Below are 14,090 nucleotides of genomic sequence, written 5' to 3'. Positions count from 1 at the left end.
GGCGACATCTGAGAAGGTGGGGCCCGTCGTGGTCCCCGCCTGAGGCGTCCCGACCCGCCACTAATTGACAATCCGCAGGAATTCGTGGCTGGGCTGGGCCCCCTGGCACGTCGGGGCAGAGCCGGTCCTCGCCTGCAGCTTAGTCTTAGTGTTGAATGGCACCGGGCGATTGGCACAGGGCATCGCCCAGCTGGGCTCTGCGGGGTGCGGCACCGGCCCCGCACGGCTGACACACACAGGGCAGCGGTCTCCAACCTGGGGGTTTGGCTGACGCTGTCTAAGATTTCCAAAGGGTGGGGGGGCCACAGCTCCGTTCAAAACTTGGTAGGGGCCTGCAGATGCAAGGAGGTTGAAAACCGCTGCGCTCTGGGGGGGGTGAAACAGTCACTGAGAAGTTGGAAGAGGTCCTGGAGCACAATGGGGCGGCAGAGAGCGCTGGGCCCATACAGCACAATAGGGACCGATGCCTGTGTGGGGGCTGGGATGAATGCTTTCCCCCTCTCTCTCTTGCAGAGCTGGCTTGGTCTGACTGCGGCCGTCCCCCTGTCCTGGCAGCACCATGGCTGCCTCTCTGCGCCGGCTGGCCCACATCGCCTTCCACGTCCCCGCCGGGACGGGCTTGGTCAGCGAGCTGGTGGGCAAGTTCCGCTTTCAGCTGTTTGCGGCGCGGGTGACGGCCGGGGCCCGGCAGCTGGCTCTCCGCAAAGGAGCCGCCGTCTTCCTGGTCAATGAGAGGCCTGGGGAGGCCCCCCCATCCTCGGCCCGCCCCGCCTGGCCCACGCCGGCTCCGCCGCCCCTGCTGGGCCGCGCCCCCGCCGGGGAATTGCTGTACGACGTGGCCCCCTCGTGCGCCGTGGGCACGGCCTCCAACGTCAGCTTCGAGGTGGAGGACGTGCCCGGCGTCGCCAAGCACCTGCGGGAGCGGGGCTGCCCCCTGGCGATCCCGCCCGCCACCGTGACGGACGCCGGCGGCTCCGTCACCTACTGCGTGGTGAGATCCGTGGTGGGCAACGTCAGCCACACCCTGCTGGATCGCTCCCGCTACCGGGGGCCCTTCCTGCCCGGCTTCCAGGCCGTGGGGGGCGTCCCCAAGGGGCCGCCAGAGCGGGCCGAGATCACGCACTTCGACCACGTCACCTACGCGTGCCCGCCGGGCAGCACCTGGGCCGTGCTGGACTGGCACGAGCGCTGCTTCGGCTTCCGGCGCGTCCTCGTGAACAGGCAGGAGGACGTGGCCCGGGGCTACCGGCTCAGCGGGGGTGGCGTGGGGCTGCAGCTGGCCGCCATGCGCCACAGGAAGCCGGGCGAGGCCGGGCCCGCCGACGACTGCACGTTCGTCCTGGCCGAGTCCCTGCCGGCGCGAGGGAAGAACCAGGTGGACACCTTCCTGGAGCAGCACGGCGGAGCCGGGATCCAGCACGTCGGGCTCTACACCACGGACATCGTCTCCACGGCCCGGGCCCTGGCCGAGGCCGGCGTGCGGTTCATCCAGCCCCCCCGGGCCTACTACGAAGAGGCGGGCAAAGCCAAGGAGATCCAGCAGGCCGGGCAGGACCCCCAGCGCCTGGCCCAGTACGGCATCCTGCTGGACCCCGAGCCGGCTGGGGAAGCAGAGGGAGCCGGCGGGGGCGCTGGCCTGCCCCAGGGGAGGTACCTGATGCAGCTCTTCACCCAGCCCCTCTTCCCGGAGGAGACCTTCTTCCTGGAACTGATTGAGCGTCGGGGGGCCTCGGGCTTCGGGGAGGGCAACATTCGGGCCCTGTGGAGAGCCGTGCAGGCCTATCTGGACCAGCACGAGTAGAGGAACCCGCCCGCGGCCTCGCCTTTTCCCCTCGGGGCATGGGTCACGTGCTGGGGGGGGAGGATAAAGGGCTTGCAGGTACCCTGACCCCAACCCCCGTGCTTCGTTGCCAGCTGATGGCTGCCCGATGGCGGGTGGAGCTGTGGACACCAAGGGCCAGTGTCCATGGTGTGGGATTTAACTCTTCGGAGGCAGCTAATGGGGAATCTTTTTGCTTTCCCCAAATGCCACTGGCTGGATGGTGAGCCTGGCGCGCTCCCCAGGGCCCATGCAGGGGCTTTCCCTGCAGCCAGCCACCGGGAATCCACCCGGGCACAAACCTCCAGAGCCCCATGAGCCCCCCCCTCGTGGATGAGTGTTCCCAGGGGAAAGAGACAGCATGGCCGGTGCCCGTCCGACTGGCCCTTAGCAGCCAGGCAGGGCAGAAGCCTGCTACAACAGGAGGCCGAGGACGCTGCAGAGACATGTCTGCCCCTTGCTCCCCCCCCCGCACTCTGTCCTAAGTCCTGGCAAACGTTGAGTACGTAACGCCACCTGCTGTCGTTTACAAGCCACTGGGGCAGCCCCGCACGGGGCAGCTTGGAAACGTCCGTCTGCCACGCCTGCGCGTCACGGGAGGGTCAGATGTTCTTGTTCAGTTAATAGTTTTTGGTCCCATTTGCACTGCTCTGCCCCACGCTGGGGTTTCCCTCTCGCTCGTACGGAGAGGGGGTTCTCTGTTATGGGCCGAGCAGTGCATTGTTCACTTGACGTTAGCCATTAAACTGAGAACTGATTCTCCCATGCTGTGTCCTGGTGGCAGCAGGGGGCCCATGCCCTGGCGTGTCATTTACTCACTCGCTCGCTTCTGCAGAGCCAGTCATTGACCTGGTCTGTGCCACACACTAGCGCAGACACAGAGCAGCCAAGCTGCCCTGGCTTCCCGTTCCTGGCTGGGTGCCCCGGGGGGCGCTGCTTTTGGCCGGGGCAGCTCTTTGAGGTCAGTCTCAATCCCTCCACCTCCCAGTCCCCCGCAGTGACAGGGGACTCTCATGGAGGGACTCTTAAGGGTTCGTCTAGACGGGAAGTTGACCACCTAAGGACTCTGGACCAGCTCCGGCTGGATTCTCTGCCTCAGCTGGATCCACTTCCAGAGCGGACCAGGTCACCTGAGATGGGATTTTTTTGGTGAGGAAGTGATTTGGCCCAACTATGGCGCCCGCTTCCAGTTCAACACATTCAGCAGAGAATTCCGGCTGTCCTGCCTTTCGCTGGCGGTTAAACATAGCCAGGCAGTGGCTGCAGCTCCGGTCTATCAGCCGGTACCAGGCTGGCCGCGCAAGGGGCGCTGCCCGTGGGTGGGATGGAGCTGCCAGAGGCTGGGAGGTCAGGTTCTTTAGAAAAAGGCTGCACTCAGAGCACACATTTCCTACACTTCCCCCGCCCCCGCCCCCATCCAGCCCTTTCTCCCGTCCATGGTCACGGCTCCAGCAGTTGCCCAGTGACCCCTGCCCGGCAGCTGGGGCCGGGCCCTTAATTCCGTTTGCATCCTTTTTTTGTGGCATGGCCAGAGCGTGTTTTAAGACACAGCTACAAGGAAACTGGAGCCAAAACCCCCTTTTAAAAGCATGTAGAAAAAGTTCAGATTTATTAAAAACTCAGCTGCCAGGCTCAGTAAAACAAGGCAGGAAAGGGGCTGGTGTCGGAGACAGGGCCCGCAGCAAACCGCCCCACGGCCTCACCGCATGCAAGGTAGCCCTCCACCTCTGCCGGTCTCGGGGGTGCTCGGAGGAGCTGGGCAGCGGCTGGAAACAGCAGTTCCGTTTCGTGCAGTGCCGCCTTCCTGCAGCTAGAGATGGATCCCCGTTACTCAGAAGAAGGTGGAGTGCCAGGTCCCCCCACCCCTGGCGGGGCAATCCAGCACCACGCACAGCACCTGCCTGGCCGCTGGGATGCCTTGGCTGGACAGAACCGTCCCCTGGCTGCAACCAGATCTTCTCCAGACAGAGGATAACGTGTCGGGCCTTGGGGAGGAGAAACGTTCACCTCCACTGTCACGTCTCATCCCTCTCCGCAGGGCGGGGACGCGGCCTGGTGGGATGGTTGCCAACAGCTGGCAGCCTGCACTAGAGCAGGGGTCCCTCTGCAGTGGGTTGCACCAGAGAGGTGGGCGGGGCGGCTGGATGAAAGATGTGCAGGGAACAATGGACCGGGAGGTGGGGGACGGAACAACCCACGCAACGCAGGCTACGGCGCTTCCCGTCTCACCGGCCGGCGCAGGGGTCGCTGTCATTCCCTGGCGGGGGCCCGGACAAACACGTCGAGGGAGAGCTGCCTCTTGGGGAGGCCGCTGTCCGCTGCCCCCTTCGGCTGGCCGGCGTGCGAGGGGTCGGCGCCCCGCTTCCGCTTGGAGCCCTGCAGGGGTGGACACGGGCCGGGTTACTGCTGCTTCCCCCCAGCAACACACCCTCCCGGCCCAGCATCACGGGGAAGTCTGACCGCGCCACGAGGGGCGGCGGGGCTCCAGGGCTGGTAAATCTGACCCCGGGCGGTTTTAGCTGCTCCCCCCACCTCCCCTGACGCGGCACAGAGGTACTCACCTTGGCAGGCCCCCTCCCCTCACAGCTCTGCCGCTCACACGCCTTCCAGACCTAGGGGAAGCACAGGAGAGAGCCGGGCTCGCCCATCACCCCTCCAGAGGAAGCACATGTGACCCCAATGGGGAGTGGGGCCCGTGCAGGGCTGAGCCCCCCCCACTCCCAGGGATCCCCGGGGGGGGAGGGGTTTCGAGTACCTTCTTCATAGCGGTGGAGACGGCCGATTTCTGGAATTCGGCCTGCGTCACCCACCGGGACGCTGGCCGTGCCAAGGCCTCATCCCGCCTGCCCAAGGCCGTCTTTTCGTCCCCGCCCAGGAGCAGGGAATAGACCACGTAGGTCTGATGGATGTGGGAGAAGATATGGACGACCTGGAAGAAAGAGGAAAACGGGAGGTTGATCTGTGGCTTTAGGTAAGGGAAACCCTCGCTGGTCGATGGTGCCCCCCTCTGGCTGCACCGCAGGTGAGCCAAGCACTGTCCAGGCTCAGCCACAGGGTGACAGGGGCTGGGGAGGGGCCATAGGGCCCAGGAGGGCCCCGTGAGGGGGCTCTAATAGGGGGAACAGAGGAGAACATCTCCGGCTTTTAAATCAACAAAAACATCGGGCTTGGGAACCAGGCACCCTCTGCTCTGCCGCTCCCTAGCGCCGCTGCCCCGTCTCCTGGCCCTCCGCTGAGGCATCTCCGCCACGTCCTGTTTACTGGCCCCAGGACGGACGTGTGGCCCCGTTTACCTCTCCGACACGCTGCAGACATCCCCTTGCCACGGCTTCTCCTGTCCAGGCCTGAACGTGACCCAACAGCGCCTCCCTCTGCTGCTTCTCCTTCAGCCCCGGTCCCGAGGGCAGGCTGGGAAACTCCCACAGCCCCGCCAGCAAGCCTGGGAGAGAGAGCAGGGAAACGGGTCACGGGCAGCCAGCTACGCTCAGCACGGCCACAGATTTCCATCTCCAAAGGGCGCTGTGGGCGGCCGCAGGTCCTCACCCCATCCAGGGCCCGACGGTCCGCTGCTCACCGGCCAGCGTCAGTGCTAGGAAGAGCCTCAGAGGGCATCTCGACAGGTCTGTCCAGGCATTTCCTGCCCTGGCTGGCTGCGGGAAATTGTCCCTTCGAGATCACGTCCCTCTGATTAGCCTCCCCCCTACCCTGCAAACGCAGCAGAAGAGCTCCAGATGCCAGACGGCATCGCTCAATTCAGTCACAGGGCCCAGGCGGTCGATCCTGGAGGCAGCAGAGGCTGAGCTGCTGTGGTGAAACCTCTGTCAAAGAGGCAGGAAGTGAGAGAGGAAGCGGCAGGAGGATCGCGCCCAGGAAGTTGGGTGTGAGGATCCCAAAACGATAGCCCCAGGCACTGGGGACCTCTCAAGCTGCCGGGTTTAGTACAGCGCCAGGCGCAGACTCATCTGCCTGTGGCTGGCTCTGGAACGGCAAGGACACACATCTGCCCTGATCACACCGATCCAGGAGAAGCTCCCGTGTCCAGGGAAATGTTCTGTTCATGTGAAATACTTATTGGTTCTTATTCAAGAGCATCTGGAAGAGCTGACGGGCGGCAGTAACAGCATTACCCTAATAATTCTTGCCTTGTTCACCCAGAGAAAACACTTCATCTACCCAGTTTCCTTCCGATTTTTCCATATTGGGCCTCGGGAAACAAACAGGAAAAGAACCATTTTATTTGGGACATTTCCAGGGTTTTTTTTCCAGATGCTCACCTCTCTAATCCAGCCATAGCCCGTGATGGGGGCCAGGGTCTGCCCACAGGGACCCTTCCCACCTCGCCCTAGCCAAGGGGAACTGGCTGTGGGTCTCTGATGCCTGTCGAGGTCAGACAGCAGCGAGGGGCTCTCTCCCCCACTGGACCCCCGGCATTCCCAGTCCCACAGGGCAGCGATCCTTCGGTTCCCGAAGTTCACCAGTTCTCCCCCCAGCAGCGGAAGGGGGGGCCGGGCCATAGCATCCCTCCATCCCCACCCTGCTGCACGGCCAATCTGCGAGTTACCTGAGCCAGGTCTCTGCACGATCAGGTACTCCGACTCCCCCCGGGGGCCTCTCCTCTGCAGCACGCAGGTGGCTGTCCGCTCTGCCCGGGGCTGCTTCTTGGCGGCTCTCCTGGGGAAATTGGCCACGCCGAGGCTGCTGTCCCACGGCTCCGTGGCAGGCAGGCACAAGGAGCAGTTGCCTGCGGCGCCAGCAGCTGAGAGTCAATCAGACCCCGTGTCACCGGGCCAGGACCTGGGGCAGCGAGGGCCGCCCTGTCACCGCACCGGCCCCGATCACCTGGGTCCCAAGGGGAAGGTGCTATCTCGGCCCAGGATCAGCTGGGGGGGGAGGGGCGAGGAAGCATTGGGGGGAACCCGCTAGAGGCTGGGCTGCTGCAGCTCTGCCCAACGTCTCCTCGTGTGTTCGTCCCTGCACACTCCCAGCCCCCAAACTAGCCTCCGTGCGACACTGATCCCCCGTGGAACCCAGCGGACCCAGGGCACCCCAGCTGCACAGGCCGGCAGGGGCGTCGGCCACCAGAACCCTAGCGTTCACAGTGACCCCACCGGGGCCCCGCTGCGCCAACGGCTGCACCCCAGAGCTCTGTGCTCTATGGCGGGGCTTCCCCGCCGGCTCAGAGCTCGCCTGGGGCGAAGGGGTCGAGAGGGGCTCTCCATGTGGGGATCCCGGGGCAGCACCTACCGCACTCCTCTACATCAGGCACCTGGGGGCAACGGGGGGCAGCTTCTCCCAGCAGCCTCTTGGAGGCAGACTGCAGCTCATTCTCCACCTGCAAAAGGAGGACAGGGTCAGCCAGCCGCCCCCAGACCCCCCCCCCCCCCGCCCACTGTTAGATCATAGGATAAGTTCCCGGAGGATGGGTCCATCAACGGCTCTTAGCCAAGAGGACCAGGGACAAACCCCATGCTCTGGGTGTCCCTAAACCTCCGACTGCCAGAAGCCGCAGCTGGACAAGGGGATGGATCCCTCAATAAGTTGCCCTGTTCTGTGCCTTCCCTTGGAAGCACCTGGCACCAGCCACGGTCGGAAGACAGGACCCGGGGCTAGACGGACTCTTGGTCTGACCCAGCGTGGCCGTTCGGATGTTCTTATGCCATTTCAAACCTGGCAGCACGCTATAGCCTGTTGTGTTTGGCACCAGCCGCAAACCGCCCCTGATGACACGACAGACGAAGCGGATACCCAGTGAGACAGCGGGCGTGAGGCAGAAGAACTTAGCCCACATGGGAACGGGCCTGGGAACTGGTATAGAATACAGCCAAGGGGAGAGGGGAACTGGGGCAGGCCAGGGAAAAGGGGTGAGAAGGGGTTACACTGTTTCAAAGGAGAAATTCAGCACCAGCTCTTTTTACAGTGGGGCTGTTTAATCACTGCAACGAAAACAAACGACGAAGCGAAGTGGTGGATTCTCTGTCTCTTGCTGTCCGCAAATCAAGAGCGAATGCCTTTCCAGGAGACGCCGTGGAATACCCGAGTGACAGGCTCTGGAGTCCGAGGGCGCTCCTGGGAAGCCGCGTGGAAAGAGGTCTCGGAGGGAATCCCGAACATGGGGCAGGGAAGTGACTTTGCGCAGGGGTCCCCAGGGAGTTAGGGGGGAAGCGGGGAGCAGGGCTAAGGGCTCGAGCCGCAGCCTCCCTGGCTGGCCACGTTTCGACGAAGGGCGGGGGGGTTACACACAGGCCACGGACACGCCAGGAACGAGCTGAACGCAGGAGAGCACAACACCCACCCTGCAGCGCGCCCTGCAGTGCTGCTTCACGGGACACGCCGTGCACAGCGGGGCCCGGGGGGTGCACACCGTCGCTCCCAGCTCCATCATGGCTTGGTTAAAATCCCCCGGCCGGGCCGGATCGACCAGAGCGTTGGCCAAGTACCTACGACGAAGAGCGGTGAGCAGTGGCAGGAACCGTTAGCCAGAGAATTCCTTACAACACCCGGAGGAGGGTCCTGTCCCCATCAGCCAGGAAGTGGCACCGCCCACCCCAACCGGGCACTCCCTCGCCCTCCCTGCGCTGGGGAGACGCTCAGACCCTCGACACCAGCGAGACCAAGGGCAAAGGGGGTTTGGGCCATTCTCGGCCACGGGGGCTTGCTCCCGTTCCGGTTCGTTGGGGCTCTCGGCTCCTTCGTCCTACCTCGCTGGAGCCAGTGGGAGTTGCAGGATCAGGTCCCTCCGCCCCCCCAGCCTGAGCCCACTGACGGCTCGCTCGGACAATGCAGACCAGGGGGCTCCCAACCCCAGGTTCCCACCCAAGGGAACGGCCCAAGCCTCACGGCAGGTTCGAGGCAGCAGGCGTTGGCTGGCAGAGCCAATCCCCTTGTCTGGTAAGCCAGCACCAGCGCCAGTGCCCAGGGCTGATCCAATCCTTGCATGGGCCTACAAGAGGGCCAGTTACTGCCCACTGGGCTAGTGCTTTTCTGTTGTGCAGCCACTGGGCACTGGACTGGAAGGGCTGGTGGCTTTGGCTGTTATCGGCCCGGCTGGTCGGAGCTGCTAAGCGGAGGTGAAAGGCTGTCTCCAGTCACCGATCCCCACCGGGCACCGACCCTGCCGTGACCTTACCACCCCTGGTCGTATTCCCACCCGCCCGAACCCCAGGGACGAGAACAATCCCCTACCAGAGTCTGTCGGTCACAGCCAGGCTGCTGGCGTCGGCGCCGATGCATCGGACCCGGCACAGGACTCGGATCACGTTCCCATCCACCACGCCCGTCGCCTGGCCCGGCGGACAGAAGAGCAGCAGTCACCATCTCGGCACGGGAGGGCGTTCGGCCAGCGGGAAGCTGCCGGTCGGCCCCAGGGAGGGGTAACTGGATGGACCAGCCTCCTTCACGGAGGGGCAGCGATGCCCGGGCTAAGCAAGTCTGCTGGGCGGGTGCGACAGGGACGGCTGGAGCCTGGTCTGGACTCCCAGGGCCCAATGGGCAGCACAAAGCTCCTCCGGTGCCCAGATCCCCCCGGGAGATCCCAGCTTTCTGCTGGGCAGGAGGCACATTGCGACTAGCACTGGGGCAAGGAGGGGCCAGCCCGAGAGAAAAGCACCCAAACCTCCCATCAGGCGAGCAGCGTGACACCCCAAGCAATGCAAGGCCAGCACACTCGACCCGACGCCCCCAAGGCAGTGCTAACACACCCAGCGCCCCGGTTTTCTCATCACCTGCCCGTATGAGATGGAGGCGATGGCTCCTGCCGTGTATCTCCCCACTCCCGGCAGCAGCTTCTGCAGCTCCTCGGCCGTCCCGGGCATCTGACCTGCCAGCTCAGACACCACCTGCAGGGAGAGGGTAAAAGAGAATCCACGTGGAAGAGCAGGGACCTGTCGTCTCCCAGGCTGAGCTGGGCTTGTTACCGAGTACGAGGGGCTGATCAGGCGCACTCCGCTCCAGAGCTTTTAGCTAGCGCTGGGCATGGAGCCGTGGCACAAGGCTTTGCCCTGCACTAGCATGGAGCGGAGGGACATAGGAAATACCCGGAGAGGGGTAATTGTGGAGGGATGGGGTACCTTCTGCGCTGCCTCCTGCAGCCGCTTCCCGCGTGAGTAGTAGCCAAGTCCTGCCCAGAGCTCGTTCACCTCCTAGTCCCAAAACACATCGCCAGGTGTTAAGAGCAGTCGCGAAGGCCTGGGGATTAAAGACTAAAGGGGCCATTTTCAGCCCCCTGCAACGGGGGAGTCTCACCTCCAGGGAAGCTTTGGCGAGTGCCTGCAGCGTCGGCCATTTCTACATTGCAAAGGAAACAGGTTTGTTGGAACAGGAAGGGTCTGCAAAACGCGACAAACGCACGGCTGGCCTGCAGGCCGGGGACTATGACACGCAGTGGCTGAGGGTTCAGACGCACTTAGAAATTCAGGGCTCTGGGCCCGGGAGGAGGAGACAAAAGGACAAATCACCTGCATCCACCTGTTGTAATAGTCAATCACCGTAGCCACCTGCGTCTGCTGGAGCATGATCTCAGACACCCACACTGCAGGCACAAAGGGAAAGCGAGAGCATCATGGCAGACTGGAAGGCACCCTCCCCATTCAACACCTTGACCTGTCCCTTTGCACAAGGTCTCTCTGGGGGAAAACGGAGCCTCCCACAGCTTGCACTAGTCCCTTATACCTGGAGCAGCCTTAGAATCGGGGCCACTGACGTATCAGAGATACTGCCCAGATGATCCACTTGCAGCCAGTTTTCTCCCCATTTGTATCCTGCTGCTCTGATGCATGTCTCAGACCAGGCCATTTCATCCTAAGGGGCAGCACCCTATTGTCCAGTTTTGTCCCCATGATGCTGGGTCCTTGCAAGCGTCACGCTGTTGGCCTTTTTCAGACAGAGCCGAGAGATGCTTTTGACCGCGTTTGGGTTTGGGACCGCAGCACGATTTGTTCTCCACAGTGGACCTGCAATTCCCCCCGACATACCCTGCTAACTCTGCAGTGCTATACGCAGGCATCACGCAGGGACACACTTTCTAGCAGAGAAAATAAGCCCAAGCAGACAGCCTGTGCTCACTCCGTCTCACCTGCATATGCTCGTCTGTTGGTATCTGATTCACTTGCAGCCTGAAAGAGAAGGAGAGAACTTCAGTGACTAGCGCAGTGAGGGGGAAAGGAAAGGAGATGCACACCTCGTTTGGATAGGGTCACTTGTACTAAAGAGAGAGTGTCAAATTCAGCACTAGCGAGACTCCACCAGCGTTTGGAATGACACCAGACAGCTTGCAGAAGAGCAGCTCCTCTGGGGAAGTATCCGATATCCGAGCCCTGGTTCAAAAGCTGGCCTGGGACACAATTTGTAAGTGTCAATCAACTTCAATTTAAGAGCTCCTTAAATGGGGGAGCTCTGTGAATCCCATGAGACCTGGATTCGCAGCTTCAGGCTGCTACTAACCACCTGCAAACATCTCTCTCCAAAACCTTCCTTGGAAAGCATCTTGTTCTTGCAGAGTTTCTTACAAAGGTCAGATGCCCAACCAGGTTAGAGGGTCAGGGCTAGGCTACCTTTTCAGAGAATGGTGCCTACGATGCACTGGAAACATCTGTATGCAAAACAGGTAATTGCATATGCAAATAAGAAAAGATGAGCAACTGCCTGTTTTCTATGCACAGTTTAGACTGGCCCCCGAAAGTTTCCATTAATGCTGAATTTGGTTTGGCCAATTAAAAGCCAGCAAAAGATAGGCTGCAGTCTCTCTCGATCTTCACGTGAGGGATTTCATGCATTTTCTTAGAAGCTTCTGCAGCTAAAGTTTACCCTGCAGGTTCAGAATCCCAAGAGAGAAATCTTCCCAAAGCTTCCCCCCCACCCCAATCGGCATGTGTACCAGCACTGTAGAGTTTTAAACGGGACAATGGTGGCCCCACACAATTCTCAGCACAGCGATGACAGTTCACGTCTGTCCACAGCAGCCATTTCACCATGGAACAGGCAAATGCACTGTCCCCTTTACCACTCCGGGCTTAACAAGCAGAGAGGTGAGAGCTGGGGCTGGCACAAAGTAGGAGTCTCAGACCATTCTGCAGCAACAAGGCAATACAAACCCACAGGCAAGCAATCAGTCAGTGGCTACGGATAAATAAAAACCTCCCTGCAGCACTAGAAGCTCAAACCCAATAAATGGGACCAAGGATGAAAATGTGACACTAACTAGAAACACGCAGTGAAACTGACACATCTAGTTTCAATGTAGGACCCAAGCGAAAGGACACAAAACCACCTCAGCAGTGAAAGATACAATCTGATTTTAGATGCCCCTTCAATTTTAATATCATCTGATAGGTTCATGGGGAAGGACAATTCTTTGATCGCTGTGGGGGTGTCCTTTTAAACGGAGGGAAACCCAACCAGGTATTGCGGTGACCCACTCCGGCCGTACCAATTTCCTCCAGGGAAGGTCACGCTTGCATTTGTCGTACCAGGTAAGCAAATTCTTCCGAAAGGCCTCAGTTTCAGCCGGGTGGCTGAAGAGATGGTACGCAGATTGCTGGGCAGACACTGGAGGCAGCATGCCTGCAAGGAGACATGAAAACACCCGTCAGAACACAGGACCAGTTGGTTAAAGGAGCCGGGGAGAGGGAAGGCCTGGGCTGCTTTTTCATTACTGAAGGCAAAAGAGGTCTTTCCGATTCACCCGGTCCCAGCGTGCCAGATCGCTACCATCTCAAATCCCTCCGAAAGCCTCACTTCTACCAGACACACACACACACACACACACACACACACACACTGGCCCTCTCCTAAGCAGTACAGGAGTGGAGAGATGTGAGAGATTAGAAGAGAAAGCCGCTAGTTTACCACCCTTACCTGGGTCCCCTATTGCATCCTGTCATCTCTGATTGCACGTTGGTCAGGGCAGGGATTGTTTTTCCATGTGTGTCTTGGACAACATGCCAACGCTTAGCTAGTGCATACCGCTAGGACGATGTTCTCTGTACTCAGCTGGATGTATTCCCCAAAATAAGTTTCTGACTAAGAGATTTCAACCAGCATGCCCGCTACAGAGCATGCTTTACGTCAGGAGCGAGGGAACCCAGACAAACAACATGGGGCTAGCCGAGAAGGAGGCAGCAAAACTGAACAGAAACCAACCAATCTATTTTTGGAAGTGCACCAATAAACAAAGGCTGAAGAAGGAAGCAGCAGGAACCTGCCGTTAAAGTCTGGTATGTCCCTGAAAATGTGACTGTCAGCTCCCTGCATGCATGAGCCAAGTCTTCTGATTTCAGATAAGCTTTCAGCGACTTTTTACCGCTCTTCGCCCTGCAGCGCCAACCGGCCCCTGCCTGGGAAGCTGCCATCTAGTGCAGCTCACACAAGTCAGCCCAGTAGTTAGCCCGGTTCACCTTGTCACGGCTCATGCACCAGGCGGAAAACTGGGCACCTCCCAGCTGCGCTGCGGAGAGACCGGACACGAGGAGCCCAGTCCCGCGCCGTCTTAGCGCTGAATGGCACTGGCGGGGCAGGTCTGAGTCCAGGGAGCCGCGTCGCCCCGAGGATGGTCACAGAAGCAGCAGCACAAGGGCAGGACGTGAGACCCAGCCGCGAATTGACGCGTTCAGTGGCCAGGGCGAATAACGCGCAGCTCAGCGATGGGGGGGGGCGGGGGGGGGCTCCCCCGACAACGCATCATTGCAGCTGCCCGGGTCCCTCCTGCAGCCCGGCGCCTTCCTGCTCTCCTCCGGCCTGTGCCCAGCCGTTCACCCGCTGCCCCCCACCCGGCCGTGTCCCCCACCGGCCCCTCGTGGCCGGAGCGCGGCAGACCTTTGCGGGGCGATGCATCCTCCCCGCCTCTCGCTGCAGCTCGCCTCGCTCCGCCTGCGCCCGGCTGGAGTCCCCGCCTGCTGCGAGCGGCTGCTCGGAGTTTGCTCATCGCCGGGCTGGGGAGCAGAGCGCGAAGGGGGGGGGGGTTACTTGCTGCTAGGGTGACCCGCGCCCGGGCCCTCCCTGCCCGAGCAGCAGCAACGACCCCCCCCAGGACCACGCACCCCATGCACCCGCCCACGCCCCGTGCATGCTCGCGGGGGGGGGAAGGGACCCCCGAGCAGGGAGGGGGGGACCGGGCATCTCGGGGGGGCACCCCGCTGGCTGGGGGGAGGGGAGCCCCCAGACGCTGCCCCCCGGTGGAGGGGGGAGGGGCGCCCTGGCTGGAGCGCGGCGCCTGCCCCTTACCGCGGCCGCCCCCCACGCCCGCGCGCGCCTCCAGCTGCCGCTTTCCCGGGAAATC

General features: G+C 61.7%; 2 protein-coding genes across 5 annotated transcripts; one reads left to right on the top strand and one right to left on the bottom strand.

Annotated features, from left to right (window-relative positions):
- Positions 1-559: 559 nt before the first annotated feature.
- Positions 560-2,126, top strand: HPDL (4-hydroxyphenylpyruvate dioxygenase like). Its single transcript, XM_067567757.1, has one exon. It carries the CDS (start codon positions 560-562, stop codon positions 1,799-1,801), a length of 1,242 nt encoding a protein of 413 aa, XP_067423858.1. The 3' UTR covers positions 1,802-2,126.
- Positions 2,127-2,170: 44 nt separating this feature from the next.
- On the bottom strand, positions 2,171-14,072 carry MUTYH (mutY DNA glycosylase). Of its 4 annotated transcripts, none has more exons than XM_067567752.1 (16): positions 14,036-14,072; positions 13,628-13,743; positions 12,243-12,376; positions 10,890-10,929; positions 10,273-10,346; positions 10,061-10,102; positions 9,886-9,957; positions 9,541-9,654; positions 9,002-9,099; positions 8,112-8,256; positions 7,064-7,151; positions 6,381-6,575; positions 5,113-5,258; positions 4,575-4,748; positions 4,381-4,431; positions 2,171-4,195 (listed from the first exon to the last, which is right to left on the bottom strand). In XM_067567752.1, exons 2-16 carry the CDS (start codon positions 13,734-13,736, stop codon positions 4,070-4,072), a joined length of 1,608 nt encoding a protein of 535 aa, XP_067423853.1. In that variant the 5' UTR covers positions 13,737-13,743; positions 14,036-14,072; the 3' UTR covers positions 2,171-4,069. The 4 variants fall into 4 exon arrangements, with proteins under 4 accessions (XP_067423853.1, XP_067423855.1, XP_067423856.1 ...); XM_067567754.1 differs by having other exon boundaries at positions 2,171-3,629; positions 14,036-14,063; XM_067567755.1 differs by lacking the exons at positions 13,628-13,743; positions 14,036-14,072 and adding an exon at positions 12,671-12,690.
- Positions 14,073-14,090: the final 18 nt, after the last annotated feature.

This window comes from Emydura macquarii, unplaced genomic scaffold (assembly GCF_026122565.2).
Source record: "Emydura macquarii macquarii isolate MOO-44397 ecotype Brisbane River unplaced genomic scaffold, CSIRO-AGI_Emac_v2 contig_2805, whole genome shotgun sequence".
Classification (NCBI taxonomy): Eukaryota; Metazoa; Chordata; order Testudines; family Chelidae; genus Emydura; species Emydura macquarii.
This window is presented reverse-complemented; position numbering and strand designations above follow the sequence as displayed.